Source organism: Eubalaena glacialis, chromosome 11, assembly GCF_028564815.1.
Source record: "Eubalaena glacialis isolate mEubGla1 chromosome 11, mEubGla1.1.hap2.+ XY, whole genome shotgun sequence".
NCBI classification, from domain to species: domain Eukaryota; kingdom Metazoa; phylum Chordata; class Mammalia; order Artiodactyla; family Balaenidae; genus Eubalaena; species Eubalaena glacialis.
The window spans coordinates 89,491,776-89,511,338 of record NC_083726.1 but is presented as its reverse complement, the minus strand read 5'-3'; the positions used below and the strand labels follow the sequence as shown (position 1 = coordinate 89,511,338).

Here is a 19,563-nt window from a genome sequence, read left to right as displayed (position 1 = left end):
CATTGATATGATCAAGTGCATAGAACTTAATAGGTATTCAATAAATATTAGTTGGGATCAAAAAAAAAGTTAAAAAAAATTAAAAACCGTGTGTAGATATGTAAGAATTTCTCTATAATATATATTTTGGATATATATATGTGTAAGTTTGTATATATATAGAGAGAGAGAGAGAGAAGGGAGGGAGGGAGAGATCTTAGCAGTTGTATTAATTTATAATCCCTCTCAAAATGTATTAGTTCACATTGCTTCACACCTCAGTGACATTTGGTGTTGTCAGATTTTGAAATTTTGGTTAATCTGATGGGGCTGAAGTGGTATTGTGGATTTAATTTGCATTTCTCTGATTATTGGTTAGATTGAACACTTTTTCCTGTTTACATCCTTTGAGCTGCAGGGGGAAGAAGTAGTAAGTAGAGTTTCAGACATAATGAACCAGAGGTGCTGATAGGACACCTAGGAGATGTCCAGAGAGCATTTGGAAATGTTGACCTCTATGGTGTAAAAGAAAAATCAAAAATGATGAGAGCAAGAGAAAAGAATCATTTTCACTTGTCAGTTATGTCTTTTCATCAGAGTATGCATTGTTTTCCTCTAAGACAGTGTTTCTGACACTTTAGCCATTCATGACCCTCTTGGGATTTTTGTCATATACCATGTAGCATTTGTGCTCTTTTATTTAAAATGTATCATAAACCAGAGAATATACACATTTGGATTGTCTCTCTTGCTGAAATAGAGACCTCCTCTGTGCCTCTAAATTAACTGTGTACCCAGTGCTCTGCTTTATCAACATCTTGAAACTGTCTCCCCATTAGAATATGAGCTCCTTGATGACACATTAGTTTCTTCATGTAGTCCACAAATTTGCCAAGCTCTGTGCAGGTAGTTACTGTGAATATAGTTATGATCAAAACAAACATATTCCTTACCCTCACAGGACTCCAGACTTGTGGAAGAGAAAGCTTTATATCTATAATGTATTTAATATTTTATTGCTGATTTATTATTTAATACTGCTTATTACTACTTAATAATTATATAATAATCTATTATAAGCACTTTAGAGAAAAAGTACACAGTGCTATGATGCAGTTTAAAAGAGGCATAATTGAGATGGGAAAAGTCGGTGGAGTCATCTCTGAGAAACTGACTGGCTGATACATATCATTTTATTTGCATCTTTCAAGTATCAAAGAAAGAATATTCACTGCGTAAACTCTAGATGGAAGAGTTATTTTATAACAATCTTTACACACAGAATGATAAAGAACACATTCACTTCTTTGAATATTCTAGTTAGGAATATCGAAATTATTCCTAATATTAAAACTATTTGGGGGGGTGGAATATTGTCCTGGTTTACTATTTTGGTATATATTTGTTCTACACAGGAAATTTTTCCTTAAAATGAACAAATGTCACACTTGTGTAAGCCCCTTCCTTTCCAATGGATACTATACTAACCATCCCACCCCCACCCCCAAGTACGTCTTGGAAAATAGTATCATTTTCATAAAAAGAAGCATTTCATTTTTTTACAGGAATTTTCTTCTTGTTTGTGTTGACAGGGAAAGAGGTAAATCGTTATACCTGTAGCTCATTGTGTTTATATATATATATATACATACACACGTGTATATATGTGTGTGTGTGTATATGTTTTTTTCTCCCTTCTCTGTAAGAATTGATAACTGGCACAGAAATGATGAAATCTGGGCCAGTGAGCATCAGGCAACTGTCAGCTAGCTAAGTTCATAAAAGAGATGAGATTACTGAAAACCAGGGTAAACAGCTCTGGGAAAATGGGGCATGTAATTAGAAGAAGACATGATTCCCCACCCTTTTTCCAGAAGTTAGGAAAAGGGTTTAAAAAAAGAAAAAAGGAGATGATTCTATTTGATTTGTTAAAACATGTATAGTTATATATTCTTTTACCCAGAATGTTAATTGAAGAGAAAAATGATACTGTATTAGTTTTCAAAATTGAAGTAATTCCTGTACTGATTGAACATTTGTGACATATTATATTTTCTCATCTACAGAATTTCTCATCTGTTAGGGAAAACCTGTAGATTTTAGTATTTTGGAAATAATCTGTTACTATTCAATTAATTGAGTGGAGGACTTATTAGTAACCAAATGATTTGTGGTATATTAATGCTAGGCAACTATTAATGTAGCAGACAATAGTAATAGAACTTCTATAACCACCTTTTGCAGATTTATGATGAGGAGCAGTGCTAATAATGGAAGGAGCTAGAGTCTGGGTACCAGTTATGAAATATGATCAGCCTTGTTACGCCAGGCCAATCACTTAAGCTCTCTAAGACTTCATAGACATAGGAGGCAAATAATGATCTACCTCAGAGGACTGTAAAGAAAAAATTTCATCTAAGGTCAAATGAGATAAGGTGCTTTTAACTGGGAAGATGCTCTAAGTAGTGCAATATTATATTACTGTTGTTTGTTGGTTTTTTTGTTGGCTTTTATGTCTAACCTACTAGCTCTGGTTTCTAGTATATCCATTATCACCCTGTTATTAGAAAATCTGTTTTATAGCAAGCAATGTATGTCTAGGAATTAGTTTCAAATTTAGTGCTTTCCTTTCTCTGTGTAGATAAATAACTGCTATGTATTAGAGTTTGGAATGTCATAGCCATATGTAGATCCATAGATGTTTAATAAAGCCATATTTAAAATCACTTAAAATTAAAAGAACCACTTGAATCTTGGAGATGGGATTTCTACAGGACACAGAGTAAATGTCCAAGATAGATAAAAGTCTCTTGGTTAAGGTTCAGTACAAATTTGACAGACCCCTTTACAAAAGATTGATAATGGTAAAGATTTTTGCACCCAGGACACCAGAATTCTTTTGTTAAGGAACAAATATCAGTGAAATACTGAATTCTATTAATTCTTTTTCTACAGTGCCTCCAAAGCCACTACACCTGCAGAATTCACCTTCGTCCAATATACACCAAACCCCCAGGCATAAAGCTTTATCTAGTGCAAAACCAAGGATGGAGGAAGTTAAACCTGCCTCTGCTTCTTGTGTCTCAAAAGAAAAACCCAATAAGATATCAGATCTCATCAGTCGCTTTGAAGGAGGCAGGTAAGAGGTAACTTACAATGGGAGAAGGCAGAGGGGAGAAGAAAGCTGGTTTTTTAAAAAGTATGATAGAGTAACAGATCTTAAAATAAAAAATAGAGTATTTTATTCCATTAGGTTTGGTAGGCCTTTAGAAAGAGTGAATTTTTAAAATACTAATCTTGCCCTAATATGAATTCTCATTCATATTATATTATATTATATTATATATTACCTGTGTGCAGTGCTCTGTGCCCCAGCCTTCTCATCACATTGTGTGCTGTGTAGATCTCATTTCCTGCGTATCTGTGTATGCCACTCTGTGTGTTGTTACTCCTTGAGGTCATTCCATTGGTCACTAGATATCTGGGTTGGAAACGCAGGAAGTTGTCTCTGTTTCTTTGCTTCTCACTTCATATGCTTGAATTTAACTCCTGTGGGCCTGTCCCATCTCTTCTTTCTGACCCATTTTATTTAATGTGGGTCTTCTGCATCCATTCAGTCCCTGTTTCCCCTCTCCCCATACCCCTGTACTGTACTAGGTTTGTGAAGAGATACTGGCAATAACAAAATTCATGCTAAATTTCCATTCATATTTATTAGATATAATTTTATATTCTTTAGTCCTGACGGTTCACAAAGGTAGCCGAAATGTATATTTCTCACTTAAAGATTAAAAAAAGCTCACATAAGTTGCTTTTCTACTTATATGACCTTCAATTGTTTTTTCTTAGAATTCCCATCACTGACTTAAATAGAATTTTTAAAAAATTTTATCAGAAGGATTTTATTATGTATCACCAAAAGTCTGTATGTAATTAAACAGTATGTATAACTTCACTTTCATCCTTGAAGCCAAATATTTCCATTCATTCTAGTGTAATATTTGGGAATGGTTTCCCATTAGATGATTTCATTAGTTATTTGCAGGATGCATTGTTATTTATGTAATGAATCATAGCTTAGAAATACTTTAAGATCTTCTGGAAATTGTGACCAAGTACAAAACTGCGGTGTCCCTCGCTTGTGAGCCTATATTTACTAACAAGTTCTAGAGAAAAGTAGTTCAGAAGCCTGTCTTCATTTTTTGTTCTTAATCAATTATGGGAACTTGAGTCATAAATATTTAAACTTCAACATCTCCCCCTCAGAAGTAGGATTTTTAATACCTTTGATATCTTAAATTATAGTAATCTTTCCTAGAATGATTTATTTCCATTGAAAATTTTTTTGTTTCTCATGGCAAGTTGATTCAATAGCATGTTTGCAGATTCCCAGGGCCATGTCCAGTGACTGCATAATAAAAGGAGGGGATGGAGCCCTGACCCCTATCCATAGTGCATGCCAGAGCCTGTATCCTCAGATTTGGGGGTAGCTTTGGGAAGCCCCGAATGGGTCAGTATTCCAAAGACTGAGTCCTCTGAGCCTCACTATTTTGGCAACCCACTGTTTGTATTCCTCCTCTCCATACACAAAACATGCAGTTTTTCCATATCAATTTTTTTCAGTATATTTTTCCAAATCAGTTTTCTTTCACTCTTTCAGAGTTAACAGATTCAAAGTCATTTTTTTTTTTTAATTTGTATTTATTTATTTATTTATGGCTGTGTTGGGTCTTCGTTTCTGTGTGAGGGCTTTCTCCAGTTGTGGCAAGCGGGGGCCACTCTTCATCCCGGTGCGCGGGCCTCTCATTATCGCGGCCTCTCTTGTTGCGGAGCACAGGCTCCAGACGTGCAGGCTCAGTAATTGTGGCTCACGGGCCTAGTTGCTTCGCGGCATGTGGGATCTTCCCAGACCAGGGCTCGAACCCGCGTCCCCTGCATTGGCAGGCAGACTCTCAACCACTGCGCCACAAGGGAAGCCCTCAAAGTCATTTTTTGATGCAAAACTTGAAGGTTGGCTCTAAGGAGGGATGTGCTGTAATGTATGGCATTTTAAGCAAAATTGTTCTAAGAGCAGATAGGATGTAATGTGAGAATTGGGGCCAATCTGGTGAAGGAATGTTACCTGTGGCAGAGTCCACTGCCAGTACGAAAAATAATTATATGTTTTTAATGAGGTATTTCCAGTAGGAACAGGCCCTAAAAAGTATGGGTTAGTGTTGCATTGGATCTATAGGACTTGAATGGAAGTTTTTATTCCTTGTTCAGTGAGGTCCATGTGCAGTGTGGCTGTCTGGTTTTACCCCAGTTATTACAGCTTAAACTAGCACTTGGTGGAATAGAGCAAGATTCTGCAGGCTCTGATTTACCACAGTAAATTGACAGGAAGAACCAATGTCTGTTACAGTGGGGTCATGTAAGACCATACGGCACTATCAAAACCTTACCCATGCGTCATAGTTTTGCTCTTTGCAATAATCTAAGTAGCTCTGGTTTATTAATAGGAGTGATTTGGAGGATGTATTTGGAGCAAGTGAATTTTATTTATTTATTTTTTACTGTGGTTTATTATTCCATTTTTTGTTTTTGTTTTCATTTTTTGAGAGTAAGAGAAACTAGGATTTTTGACCTATGAAAGACTTTAGGATTTTAGAAAGAAGTAAATAACATTTTCTCACAAAACTGAACATTGTTTTTTCCCAAGGACACTGCAAGGCCAACGGTTTCTCCCCATGGTTTGTCATCTACAGGAATCTGCTACTTATTGGTTGAACCACTGCTTTTTACTAAACCTTCCCTCCCCACCTTATCCTACACCCCTCCACACACACACATATCCCCTGGATGTCACTTATTACAGGAAATTCTTACTTGTCATCCAAAGTGGTCCTTTCCAAAGATCCTAAGTAAGTCCAAAGTTTGGTTCAGAGGATCTGCTAAGGATCTTTCCACTGTGTTGCTGCACACTGATGTGTTCAGGAAAAGGAGGACAGTTTAATTCAAATCTTCAAGGGCTTTTGGAGAAATTAGGCCTAAGGGATACGCTCCTAGAAGGCAGATATCAACGGTGGAGTGTGTCACATTTACTTATACTGACAACCTCCAACTTTTATATGACATTTTCCCCTACCAGGTTTTTCCTTTCCTTCCTGTGGTGATAAACTTTACTGTGTCTTTTTTCTTCTCTTCTTGCTTTCTTACTGTCAGTCGTTATTCCCTGTTCCGTTCTCCAGTCCAGATCAGCAGTATCTGGGAGGAGTACAGTGAAGGGAGACAGTAACACACATCTCAGCATTGTCCATGGACCTTTCTGCTGTGCCCTTTCCCCACATCCCTCATGAGCCCTCACCCCATAACCTCTGCTTGTGCTGAGGAAGATGCCGGCCCTGGACTTTCTTCCCACATTTTGTATGTGGCCTGCTCACCTGTTCCTCACGCCATCCTTCCTGTTCAGTGTATTATTATAATGTGGGGTTAAGACTACAGGATTTAGAGTCAGTCTTCACGGTTTGAACACGGGCTTTATTATTTGTTAGCCACGTTACATTGGCCCCATTATATAAGTTTCTAAGCCTCAATTTCTCTATTTGTGGGGTCCCTATTTCGGAATTATTATGAGTATGAAACAAGATAATCGATGTAAAGGGCTTAATGTAGTTTCTGGCAGTTAATAAATGTTAGCTGCTATTATTGAATTACTGTCATGATCACCATCACAATGAGTTATTCATTGCTCCTCAACTATTTATTGAGCACTGTCACATGTCAAGTGCTGTGCTCAGAGGTGGGGATAAAGCAGAGAACAAGACGAGCACATTTTGTACCGTCACAGAGCGTTAGTCTGTTTTAATTTTTTCTCCTCATTAGGTCATAAGAATCTCTTCAAGACTGAAGTCCAGAGTTTTGTGTTTGTCCTCACTGGAATCCTAGATTAAAGTACTATATAAATATTTCCATAGGAACATTGTTATATATTGCCAGTTAAATTCCAATGTACTATTAGGATTAAGCCTCTTTGAGGTGGCATCTGAGCAGAAACCTGAATGATGGGAAGGAGTAAACCACACCATTGACTTGGGGAAGATTGCCTTGGACAGAGAGAATGGCAGCTACAATACCCTTAGATATGCACATTTGCTTATTGGGGATGGGAACAGCAGGTGACTAGTATGACAAGAGCACAGTGAGTGAGGAGAGAATAGCATTTAATGAGGCCAGGGCTAGTGGGGCTATAGTATATAGAGTCTTATAGGGCATGATCAAGATGCCAGATTTACCTTCAAGTGTTTGGGAAAACCCTGAGAGTTTGATCTTTGTGGCCAACTTGGGAAGACTAGATTGGAGGGGATCTGTGTGGAAGCAGAGAGACAAGTTAGGAGGCTATGGCAACATGTGCAATAAAGTTTTTGAGAAATGTGTTCTGCTTTCCAAAGAAAAATAACCTTTGTTTCTAACCTGTTCATAAATTGAGGGCTAACTATACTCGTTTTTAAAATGTTAAGAAAGTAAAAATCTTGGGATAAGATGGCCTTATTAAATATTTTGCACATCTAAGTCTTTACTAACTAGGTATATTAATAAACAGCCCAAGGAAATGTTTTCAACCCTATATGTAAATCTCAGGCTTACCATCTTTATTTAAATGTTTAGCATCCTAAAAGACTGAGAATTACTCTGGAATATTCTTACCTATGTTTCTAAAACCATCAGAGGGAAAAAAAATGTCTTCACTAAGTATCCCTAAGCAGCTAGAATAAATTTGTTTTTATTCTAGAACTTGTCCATGCCAACATTTTCATACTTCCTTTGTATTTTATCTTTTAGCTCATTATCAAATTACAGTGATTTGAAAAAAGATTCTGCTGTGAACCTAAATGCGCCTAGAACCCCAGGAAGGCATGGATTGACAACCACACCTCAGCAAAAACTCCTCTCCCAACACTCACCACAGAAGCAGGGAAATGATACAGATCAATCTCAGGGTGCACAGACTTGTGTGGCTAACGGTATGGTAGCAGCACAAAACCAGATGGAATGTGAGGAGGATAAAGCGGCCACTCTTAGCCCAGATACTCCTATTCAGACTTCTGAACCCTTGCCCGATACAAACTTAGTGAATGGAGAAAGACAGGAAACAGCCACAGACCCTGCATCCCCCACAACAAATGACTGTGATGAAAATGCTTCTGACAGTAGCTGCAGGACTTTACATGTCGGCCCATTGCTCCCCCTGGAAGAAGGAAGGGCAGACACAGAAGCCAAGGTACAAGAGAGGGAAGATGGAGAAAGCCCTCTAGAACTGGAACAGCTGGACCAGCACCATGAGATGAAGGTAAAGCATAAGTAGGAAGAAGCACTGACTTTTTTTTTTTTTAATATTTATTTATTTATTTAGGTTGTACCAGGTCTTAGTTGCGGCACGCGGGATCTTCGTTGCAGTATGTTTAGTTGCGGCATACAAGATCTTTAATTGCGGCATGTGGACTTAGTTGCGGCATGCAAACTCTTAGTTGCGGCATGCATGTGGGATCTAGTTCCCCGACCAGGGATTGAACCCAGGCCCCCTGCACTGGGAGCGCAGAGTCTTACCTACTGGACCACCAGGGAAGTCTCAAGCACTGACTATTCCACTACGGTTTGAAAACTATTTTATAGCACTTATGTGATGAATAAGTCAGATCACCCACACCACTGGTTGAATAGTTTTCAAGCTCTAGCTGATGATGCATGTTTCCCCTACTCTGAGGAGATATTCCACTTTTTCTTCTATGTAATTTCTGTTGATATCTCTATTATGATTTCAAGATTCAGAACAGTGTGAAGACTTTGATATAGGAAAACCACAAACATACTGTTTTTACTTACATCGGAAGAAAATGTTATTTGTTGCCCAAATGTTAAGGCTGCATCCCTAATATTTATGGTCTAAGTAACAGGAAATTATATAATCCTGAAGATCATCTTGGTTCAGTAGTTCATTTATAGAAGAAAAAACAGTCCCAGGAAGCTTAAGTGATTTTCCAGGCTCACAGTAAAAGCCCAGACCCCTTGTGCCCTGACTCTCAGGCCGGTATTGTGTCCTGATGCAAGAAGTCACAAGTGTAAATGCCTAATTGCAGGAAATGTCAATGAATGCAGCGGCCATGAGGAACAGACTAGAGAGAGGTGAGACTGTGGCAAACTAGAAGTTCATTTCCTTTCTAATCAGAGCAGCAGTTTGATGAACCACCTGAATGGCATTTCTGAGCTAACAAAGAGCTGATTTGCTGGTGAAATATGTTCATAATCTACCTGTGCTATAGCAGAAACTTTTATACAATTTCAGTAACAAGACCATTGCATTTGTATTCTTTATTCATGTCAATATAGTGCTTTGGAAAGATCAATAAATATGGCTTTTACAAAGCACTTGGAATTTCTTGGATCAAAGATGGTATATAAGCATTATCATAGCGTTCCCTGGAGTGGGGAGTTGTTTATAATTCTGAAGACAAGAAAAAAGTTTCCATTGTTTAGTCTCTCTTATAAACAACAATCTTTGTAGGAGAGCTGAGAATTGAAAATTGGACAATTATAGGAAAATTTGTAAAGGATAAATCCAAGTCCTAAATCTATTTAGAATTTTTTTTATGATGCTGTATCTTAAGTGGCACTAACATAGCCAGAAATTCAAAAGGACTGATACTAAAATATTAGAGTAAAAAATGATTGACTGATGTGTTCAGAACTTTAAAGTGAAGTCTATCTTATAGTTCAATTTACAGTGATCCTGAAAAAAATCACAAATAGGCAAAGAGCCAGTAGTTTATTTTCTTCCAGTTAGTGAATTAATTTTAAATGCTGACTCTCAAGCAGAGAAAGTTTAAATAAGGAAGTGAGTGGGAGAAAGTGAATCATACTTGGTAACAATATCTGAAACATTAAAGAAACAGGACTTTGCAAAGTGAATCTCTTTACATCTCGATATAATAGTAGATTTTAGTGTCTCTGTGTTTAAATCATGGTGAATGGAAAAGAAGTTTAGAACCAAGGAACTCAAGACTCACATCTATTCTTTTACAGTTGGGATGATGCCACCAGAAACTATTTGTAAAACAGTAAGAGCTGTTTTTATTAAGGGAAATATTTTAATTGGTGATGATGCCTGTGGTTGCTGGGTACTACTTTTTTTCCCCTGTCATATATTATTATGTATACATTTTCATAGATGAGTCTTATTTGGTTTGGGAGAGACTTAATAGGGCTCCCTATTAAATTAGTGAGACATGGAATAGTACATCTGGTCTTTCTCCTAATGGGCATTTAAGCAGTGGTTGGCACATGCTATATGTGGGAAGAAAAAGGAAATTTTCTCTGCAGAGCTGTTGATCCAAATACCACATGAGTCTCCCATCCAAAAAGGAGTATTAGAATGTAATTTCTTCATGGTGACAATGTGTTCTCTTTTGCTGCTTTAGAGTAGCAAGTATTAGTGCTTGTTACATTGCCTTTCCTTGTTCCAAAATGCAAACATAAATGTTAGCAGTGTTAAGATGATAAGTTTTATGTTAAGTGTATTTTACCACAATTAAAAATAAAAAATAAACTTAAAAAAATTTTTAAGTTAGTAGTATATAGTAGACTAAACAATTGGAACCAGGAAATCTTGATGCTACTTCTTGTTCACCCACTAACCAACATTATGACCTTGAACAAATCAATTAAATTCTCTAATTAAAGGGTTCTAAAATTCTTTAGTTGAAGAATATAAACTGAGTCTGATCTTAAGTCTCTCCTTAGTGATAATAATATAATAATTCTGTGCTGTTGTATGTAGGTATATTCCTTTGTTAGCATAGCCCTCCAGATTGTCAGCTGCTGCTTCTTTTTTTTTTTTTTTTTATTTACAAGGGTCTAAACATGCGTATCTTTATGGCTTTCTCCTGTCACAATGAATCACCAGCTATAAGTTGTCCTTTGTTGGTTTTGGTAAAAATCAAATGAAACACAGCAGGAGATCTCAGAGTGCATTGTCCACGAGTGTAAAAATGCTGTGTTGATGACAGATCATACTGTTTTTATTAAAGCTAAGAACATTGACTTGACTTTGCTTTTTGACGCTGGTACTGTACTGTCAAGGTGATTTTATTTCTACAAATTTTCCTTCTGCTGGCCTCATCAATGATTCACCATAAAACATTAGACAAATTCTCATCATCTATATATGATTATAGCAGGTTCTGTTGTGCTGCTCCCTGCAACTAAAAAGATGTTTTTCAGCTTTGTCTAAAGAGGACTCAATTTACTAGTGCTCCTCCCTTGCACGATGTCTTCTTGTTTTAATACCAAATTATAAAATGACACAGACTCAATGTAAAGCATCCTGATGTTCCTTTTAATACCATTTACTAAAAACTTGAGCTAGCTGTCATATATTTTTAAAAAGAGAAAAATTACTATATCTAGCAAATAGTGACATATCTGGGCAGGATATGCAGGATTTTCTGTTCTCTTTAAGGCCTAAATGTAGTGGATCTCTCAGTTCGCAGATCTGTATTATATTTAGAAAATTATTTACAAATAACTTTAAAAGTAACTAGATAAAATAGTGCTGTACACAAGATTCTAAAACTATTAACACTATAGTGCAACCAAGGATCTGTTGAAGGAACAGGCAATCTGACCCATCTTCCTGTTTGTAATCTCAAATTGGTTTTCATGTCACTTCTACGGTGTAGCGCTATTCGATGCCTTAAAACAATTATGTACACGATGAAAACCTTTAGTTCATATTCTCAGAGGACATATATTCTATGAGATTACACAATAATGATAAAAATGATAGTAACCATTAACTGAGCATCTGTTAACTGCTAGGCACTTTACATAATTATTTCATTTAATATCAACCTAGCACTATAGATATAATGATAATAAAGCTGAGTCTCAGAATGATTAAGTAGCTTATCTAAGATTTCAAATCTAATAAGTGACAGAATAGAGAGTTCAATGCAGATTTGCCTAACTCAAAGCTAGTGCTTTTCCTACTGCCCAATACTTTTCTTTGGCAGATAAGAAAAAAAAAAAGTTTGAGAAACCCAGCAGTCTAGCTCCAGCCTAACTCCATGCTTCTCACTGTTGCAATATGCTGTCACTCTGAGAAGCTTAGATCACATATTATTCTGCCTAAAAATTTCTAAATGGCTATATATTTCTTAAAAATTATGTAGAAAGATTTCATTGTATCAGTTGGAGAATTTTCCAAAGCCCTGACCCAGTATTTCAGCCTTATCCCCTAACATGTCCTTTCAAATGTCTTGCACCCCGATGACTTGAACTTCATGGTCATTCCCAACATACCCATTTAAAAAAAATTTATTGGAGTATAGTTGATTTACAATGTTGTGTTACTTTTTTCTGTACAGCAAAGTGAATCAGTTATACATATATATATATATCCACTCTTTTTTAGATTCTTTTCCCATATAGTTCATTACAGAGTACTGAGAAAAGTTCTCTGTGCTGTACAGTAGGTCCTTATTAGTTATCTATTTTGTATATAGTAGTGGGTATATGTCAATCCCAGTCTCCCAATTTATCCCTCCCGTCAGCTGCTTCTTAAACCATCTAATGTGTTGAACTTCTAAGACATCATGGAGTATTTGAGTTTCACTATGCAGACAACTGAAAAAAAGTTACCTCAGTCTTTATATAACTCAATGTAGAGATTTACATCAGAATAGTCTTATTAACTTTCATTTAAACCAGAATTAAATTTAATGGACATTTCCTGAATTGTGCACCAGGAGTGGAAGAATGAGGGATTGGGGGATGGAAAGTGGGGGTACAATAGAATTGCAAAGATAGTTCAGGAAAGTAGATACATATTAAAATAGATCTTGAACAATCATTATTAATAATTGAGTACAGACTTGAAAATAGTCTCAGCTTGTGTAACTCTTTCACTGATTATCTGATGTATTTTGATCAAGAATCACTTACAGTGATGAATATAGAATACTGTTATTTTTACCATGTAAAAGATAATACCTACCTCATTGAAACTGTTGACTCTACTATACTTTAGCAAAGCAACACTTTTCCAATGTTTAAACTTTTTGCACCAGTGATGTAAATATAGCCAGACACCTCAAAGTAAGCAGATAATTCTTTAAAATCTCAGAATCAAAGAAAAATTTTAGCACCTTATGATACCTTTAGCTTTCAACCACAACGTGTTAATAGTGTCTTTAAATTAAGGTTAATCATGTATTACAGCAGATTACAGATTGAAATCTACTAAAAGGAAGATGTTATTGGGTGAGCCAAAAAGTTCGTTCGGGTTTTTCCATAACATCTATACAACATTGTAAGGAAACATACTAAAACCTGTAAGTTACAGGAAAGGTAGGGGTCAACGACTATCGTAGTGTGTATGCATGTGAGCGCTCAGGAATGGTACTTGAGGGCATCAGGGGATAACAACAGTATTATAATTCTTGTTTGGCATGATGAATTTGGGTTTACATAAATAGCTTAAACTGTATTAGGAGACTCAGGTAAATGGGTTAGAATGAATTTCATTAAAAATAGTTATCTTTTCTCAGATTTGTAGGCTTCAGTGGGTGAGCTTTAGTAGAAATGCACTATGTTGAATGCTACACTCATCAATTTGTGCCGTGGAAATGAAAATTTCTCTTCACAGTTTTCACGAGTCTTTTAATATCCAGGGTATATTTCCATGGGTTGATTGGTAGTTTTTTCTGAGATTTATTCAAAGTATTTCCTTCCTCTCTATTTCATACAGCAAGCCAAATATCAGTGTGTAGATATGCACTTTTTAAGACTAACGTTTATATAAATAACGAATCTCTGTTATTGCAAACATAAGCTCAAAGTAGCAATGTATTAAAACTATAATAATAGCAATTTTATCAAGAATATAAAAGAAACAGATTTTTTAAAAGTTAATCTTTCCTTTCACCAAAAATGAAAGAAATTATGTAGTGAAGTGGGCAGATAGATGAAGGTGGTGTCCACAATGTAGAGACTTGTAGAAACATATATTTTTTTAAAAATGTAAATGTTTATTTCCTGCTTATTTCTGGTTTTTTAATTGCTATTTTACTTATTATAGTTTTATATAAGCCTTGAGGGTTTATAACTTTTGAACATACTCAAAAGTTAAGAAAGATAATTATCTCCTACGGGAAAAAATGACAGAAAAGCACATTCAGAAATAAGTTGCAGGACTTCCCTGGTGGCGCAGTGGTTAAGACTCTGCCTGCCAATGCAGGGGACATGGGTTCGAGCCCTGGTCCAGGAAGATCCCACATGCCACAGAGCAACTAAGCCTGTGCACCACAACTACTGAGCCTGTGCTCTAGAGCCCGTGGGCCACAACTACTGAGCCCACGTGCCACAACTACTGAAGCCCGCGCACCTAGAGCCCGTGCTCTGCAACAAGAGAAGCCACCACAGTGAGAAGCCCGCGCACCACAACGAAGAGTAGCCCCCACCCGCCGTAACTAGAGAAAGCCCATGCACAGCAACAAAGATCCAACGCAGCCAAAAATAAAAATGTATATATTAATTAATTAATTAATTTTAAAAAAAGAAAGAAAGTGAGGCTTGATTAAAAAAAAAAAAGAAGAAGTAAATTGCAAACAGAAAACCAGTGGTGTAATACAAGTTAACTCACTTTTCCTCTTTTTCCTTCAATTTCTCCTCACTAAGTTTAATTGTATTTCTTAAAATTGTTGATTAATTTTATAGGGTGTAATATGAGATATCAAAGTTTTCTGAGAGGTAAAACATAATGCTTACTTTGGTTATCCATTTCTTATGATGGGCTACAAGTCCTTTTTTTATAGAGCTTTATTTTTTATTTTTTAAATTAATTTTTGTTGGAGTATAGTTGATTTACAATGTTGTGTTAGTTTCTGCTGTACAGCAAAGTGAATCAGTTATACATATATCCGCTCTTTTTCAGATTCTGTTCCCATATAGGTCATTACAGAGTATTGAGTAGAGTTCCCTGTGCTGTACGGTAGGTTCTTATTAGTTATCTATTTTATATATACTAGTGTGTATATGTCAATCCCAGTCTCCCAATTTATACCACGCCCCCCATAAAGCTTTAAATTTCTTTTGGTTCACTTCTTGAAAGATAAGGGGACAACTGTTGAGGCCTTGTTAGATTTGAAGGCAAGTATTAAATTACACCTCTGTTTCTTCTTTTGCCAAATCAGCTTTAATTCCAAGAAAGTGAAAGGCAACACAAGCGAAGAAATTATCCAGTTTTACTAATCGATCTTTCATTGTTGCTAGTATTGTAATGAAAGCTCCAACTAAAGTCGTAGGCATTTTAAAATGATGTGTAGAATAATGGAAAAGTTTCCTCACTAACCATGTGGATAGTTCATAAATGCCTTGAGGGTAGCTTTTCATTATTCACTTAGAACTGATGGGGAACTCAGAAACTTCTTTATGTTGTGGTGACTCCGTTTAGTATGTTGGAAAGATACAAGAAAGAAATGAGAAAAAGTGTGCTTCAGACAGCCTGCACCTGAATAAAACCACCTATTGTTCACTTTAAAAATTCAGTGTGCAGGCTCACTCTCCTTGGTGCTGGAAACAGAAATGAACAAGGCAAGCCCTTTCCACAAAGCCTCAGTCTGCTGAGGGGAGAAAGACATAAGTAAATCAGCATGATATGGTGCAAAAAGGGCTTGGGAAACACAGAAGAGAAAACAGCTGTGCCTGGAGGAATGCTGGTGAGGGGCAGGCTGCTGAGAAGCAGCAGGATTGGGCTTGAAGGAGGAGTGGGAGGTGCTGGTGGTCCAGAATAGACAGGAACAGGGAGGTAGGGAAGAGGAGTGCATCTAGGCTGAGGGCAGGTGTGAGAAGTAAAAACAAGAGGGTAGCTGCCATGTTTAGGGGTTTTCTGGCCTCATAATAGAGGCCAGAAGGGCTAGTGAAATGAGTGTGGGAGTAGAAGGATAGGCTTAAAAAGAAAATGTAAGCTAAGGATAAATTGCAATGGGTTTGTGTGCCTAAGCTGTATTTTTCCCCCTGAAAACAATGGAGACTTTTTTAAAAAGATTTTTAAAAGTTTGAATAAAAATTAATAATCCTCATAGAAAATCAAGAAAATGCAGCAAAGTGTAGAGAATACAAAATCACTCATAGTTCCACCACCCAGAGAAAAATGCTTTGAGATCTAACATTCCAGCTTGTTTTTCTCAGTTGATATTTTAAAAAAATATATGTCAGTAGCATAATGTATGGTCATTCTGCATCCTGTTTTGTAGGATTAAACATAGGTATTTTCCCATGTTATTTCAAACTTTCCATAAGCCTAATACTATCTGGCCTAAGAGGCATTTAATTAAAGCATGGAAGTGACATGATTATACATCTGTGGGTTTTGGAAAAATGACTCAGATGAAAGGAAAAACAGATGGAGCAGGGTACAGTGTTAGTAAGCAACTGTCGTAGTCCAGGTGTGAAAGGAAGAGGTCCTGGACGAAGCAGAGGGTTAGGACAAGGGAGAGAGATTTCTGAGAACTGCGTGACTGGATGTAGGGAATGAGTCATGTTCAACTCCTAGCTTGGATGAAGTGGCAGACGGTGTACCATTTACTGAACTACAAGAGAATAGAAAGAACAACATATTTGGGGGGGCAAAAAAATTAATTGGATTTAGACATAATGAATTTAAAGGACTTGTGGGATGTCCAGGTAAAGATACCTAAAACAAAAATGGAATGTTCTGGAGACATTATGGGTTATTGGTTAAGGATGAAAGCTTTAGAATTAAGAGATGAGTTCCAATCCCAGCCCCATTACTTCCCAGCTATGTGATCTCAGACACGGCACTTTAGTATAACTCTGCAGGCCTTGGTTGAGATGACAGACAAGGAGGAAAGTGGTTGTGTTTGGAATGACGGGAGGGAGTAGAGTAGCTGATTAGGTTACTTTTGTGCTACTCAGTTGATGGCACCTGCAAGACATCCATTTGGAGATATTAATTAGGCAGATGAAATATGGATCTGGAGCTCAGGAAAGAGGGTAGGAATGTAAAAGGATGTACATAAGCATGTGATTAATATTGCCAAAATAGAATGTGTAGGAACCAGAAGAAGGCCAAGAAGGCCAAGGCCCTAGAGAGCACAAGCATAATCGAAAGGGGAACATAGAGGTTTGTCTGAGAGGAGAAAGAAGAAGAGAGAGCAGTGTCATGAGAACCACTGGGACTGAGAGGGTGGGGGACAGGGGGTATTGGTGAGCTTATGAGGATGGTCATCATTTAGAATGTGGAACTAGAAGTTAACCTGGAGACCTAGGCCTTTACTGGGACATTATAGCTAAGTAGCTCAGTAAACCTGGGTATTCAGATTAAATACAGTGAATCTATATTGCACAGATACTGTGTTCAAGTCACTGCAGTAAATTCAAAGAGGAAACTACCAGTCGAGAAGGAGGATTAAGATAAATAAATGACCATTACTTAAGATATCGTGGGGTGAAGGGGAAAGGAGAGCTCAAAGATAAAGCCAAGGTTTGGAGCACGGCTGAGAGGATGAATTACCTGTTGTTAGCAGAAATGGAGAACTCAGGCACAGTCTGGAAAGTCAGGTGCCTGGAGGTCAGAGGGTACACAAAGATTCAGTATGGGTGTGAGAGAAAAGGAAAGGTCAGATCTTGAAAACACAGTGGTTGTTGTATGTGGCGTAAAAAAAAAAAAAAAAAAAACAGAGAGTGATACACCATAACCTAGTGGTCAGGAAGATAGGCTCAAGAGCCAGACTCTATATGTTTGAATCCCAGCTCAGCTACTTACCAGCTATGTGGCCTTGAGCAGGTCACTTAAACATCTCTGTATCTCAGTTTCCTAATCTGTAAAATGGAGGTAATATTACCTACCTCATAACATTTTTACAAGGCATAGATCATTTAATAGTTGTAAAGTACATAGAACAGTGCCTTGAAACAATGTGAGCTGTGTTTGTTAAATAAAACATAAAATAAAAATCCTGTTTCCTCATTTGTAAATCTAGATGAATAGATTCATGACCTGAGATGTCCCTTAATAGACCAAAATTCAACATAGCTTACCTGCTGAAGATCCCAGCCCCTCTCTCTCAGTTCTATTTTAAACTAAGGTGCTCTCTTACAGGATACACAGAGATAAGTTTGCATGCCTCATGCCATGTGAGGCACTCACTAATGTGTACAAAGTTTTAACTCTGGGGAATCATCACCAGAAATATTTATGTGACCTTATTACTTTGATATTCTGCCTAGGCTTGGGATAGTTTAATTCAATTATTGATTGTGAGTATATATTACATTTTCTTGGTGTCTGATCTTTAATTTCTGCTAAACCCAAAGGACAGTTTCGTCTAATGTATACTAAATTGGGTGTAAGAAGAGCAAAGTTCTTCTCTCTTTGCTGTCACTTCCTGTCTGATCTTGTGCAAGTAACCAAATTGTCCTTCTCAGTGCAGGCTGTTTCTCCCTCCTCCCCCACCCTCTCTTAAAAGGATGTAATTTAAACCTTCAGATTAAAAGCTCTCACTTGCCTATTTTCCTCTTTCGAATTGGATAAACAGTATAGAGGACATAGATTCGAAAAATATTGGTGCTGGTCACAATTAGGCTTGGATTTTGCTCCCAAAGCTTCCTGAAGGATCATGTTAAAGTACCAGACTGTTTATGCTTGTGACACTATATTATGAAGCAGGGAAAGGAATAATGCCTGCATGTCATAGTGGGCGTTCTCTTTTTCTTGTAATGTGAACCTGGTGATAAATTTTTTCCTGATTACAACTCTTCCCTGAGACCACGTGACCTTACTTATGGCATTATTGCATGATCTTAATAGAACACAAAATCTGTGTTTTGTTCCCTTACCTTCTCATTTTCTTATTCCCCAGATCCAGGGGGAGTTCTCTTAGTTAAAAAGGTGGTAGCAGAGTACAAACTTTGTTTTCACAGACCTGCATTGAATCCTAGCTTAGTCACTTAGTAGCTGCGTGACTTTGGGCAGGTTACCCAGCCTCACTAGGACACAGCTTCCTCGTCTATAAAATGAGGGGATAATGCTACTTGCTTCACGGGAGTATTAAGAGGGTTACATTAGATAATTCATGTGAAGAACATAGAATAGTGCCAATAAATAGTGGAAGTTGCCCCTGTCACTCACTTGTGATAACTTCCCTTGATTACCTTGCTCTTTAGTATACTGAGAAAGAATACTGGAATGAAGGTGTCTAACACAAAATTAAAGATTTTAAGTTGTGTTTTGAGATGATAGACTAATTATGTGACATTTAAATATCATTGTGATCTAATTTTTAATTATCACCTGGAACCACACTGAAGATTTTGATGTCTGTAAATACATTAAAAAATGACATATCAAAATGTTGATGCATCTCATGAATTGTGGTACAAAATCAAGTGTTTATTTCCTAAGTTGACTCATCTTGCTATGAGAGAATAGACTTTAGGGAATGCAGAGACACATACCTATACAAAACCACATCTTCCTTCTGCATGGTAGAATACAATTAACTGATGACAGATTTGGATAGAAATTCC

General features: G+C 36.9%; 1 protein-coding gene across 2 annotated transcripts in view; it reads left to right on the top strand.

Moving 5' to 3' along the window:
- Window positions 1–19,563, top strand: part of FGD4 (FYVE, RhoGEF and PH domain containing 4) — a 194,538-nt gene that overhangs the window by 134,969 nt on the left and 40,006 nt on the right. Inside the window, exons 3-4 of one of the 2 annotated variants that reach the window (XM_061204389.1) lie at window positions 2,935–3,118; window positions 7,801–8,308. In XM_061204389.1, coding sequence (XP_061060372.1) covers window positions 2,935–3,118; window positions 7,801–8,308 — 692 coding nt within the window. Of the gene's footprint in view, window positions 1–2,934; window positions 3,126–7,800; window positions 8,309–19,563 lie in introns of both variants that reach the window. The other variant, XM_061204390.1, reaches the window with a different exon arrangement.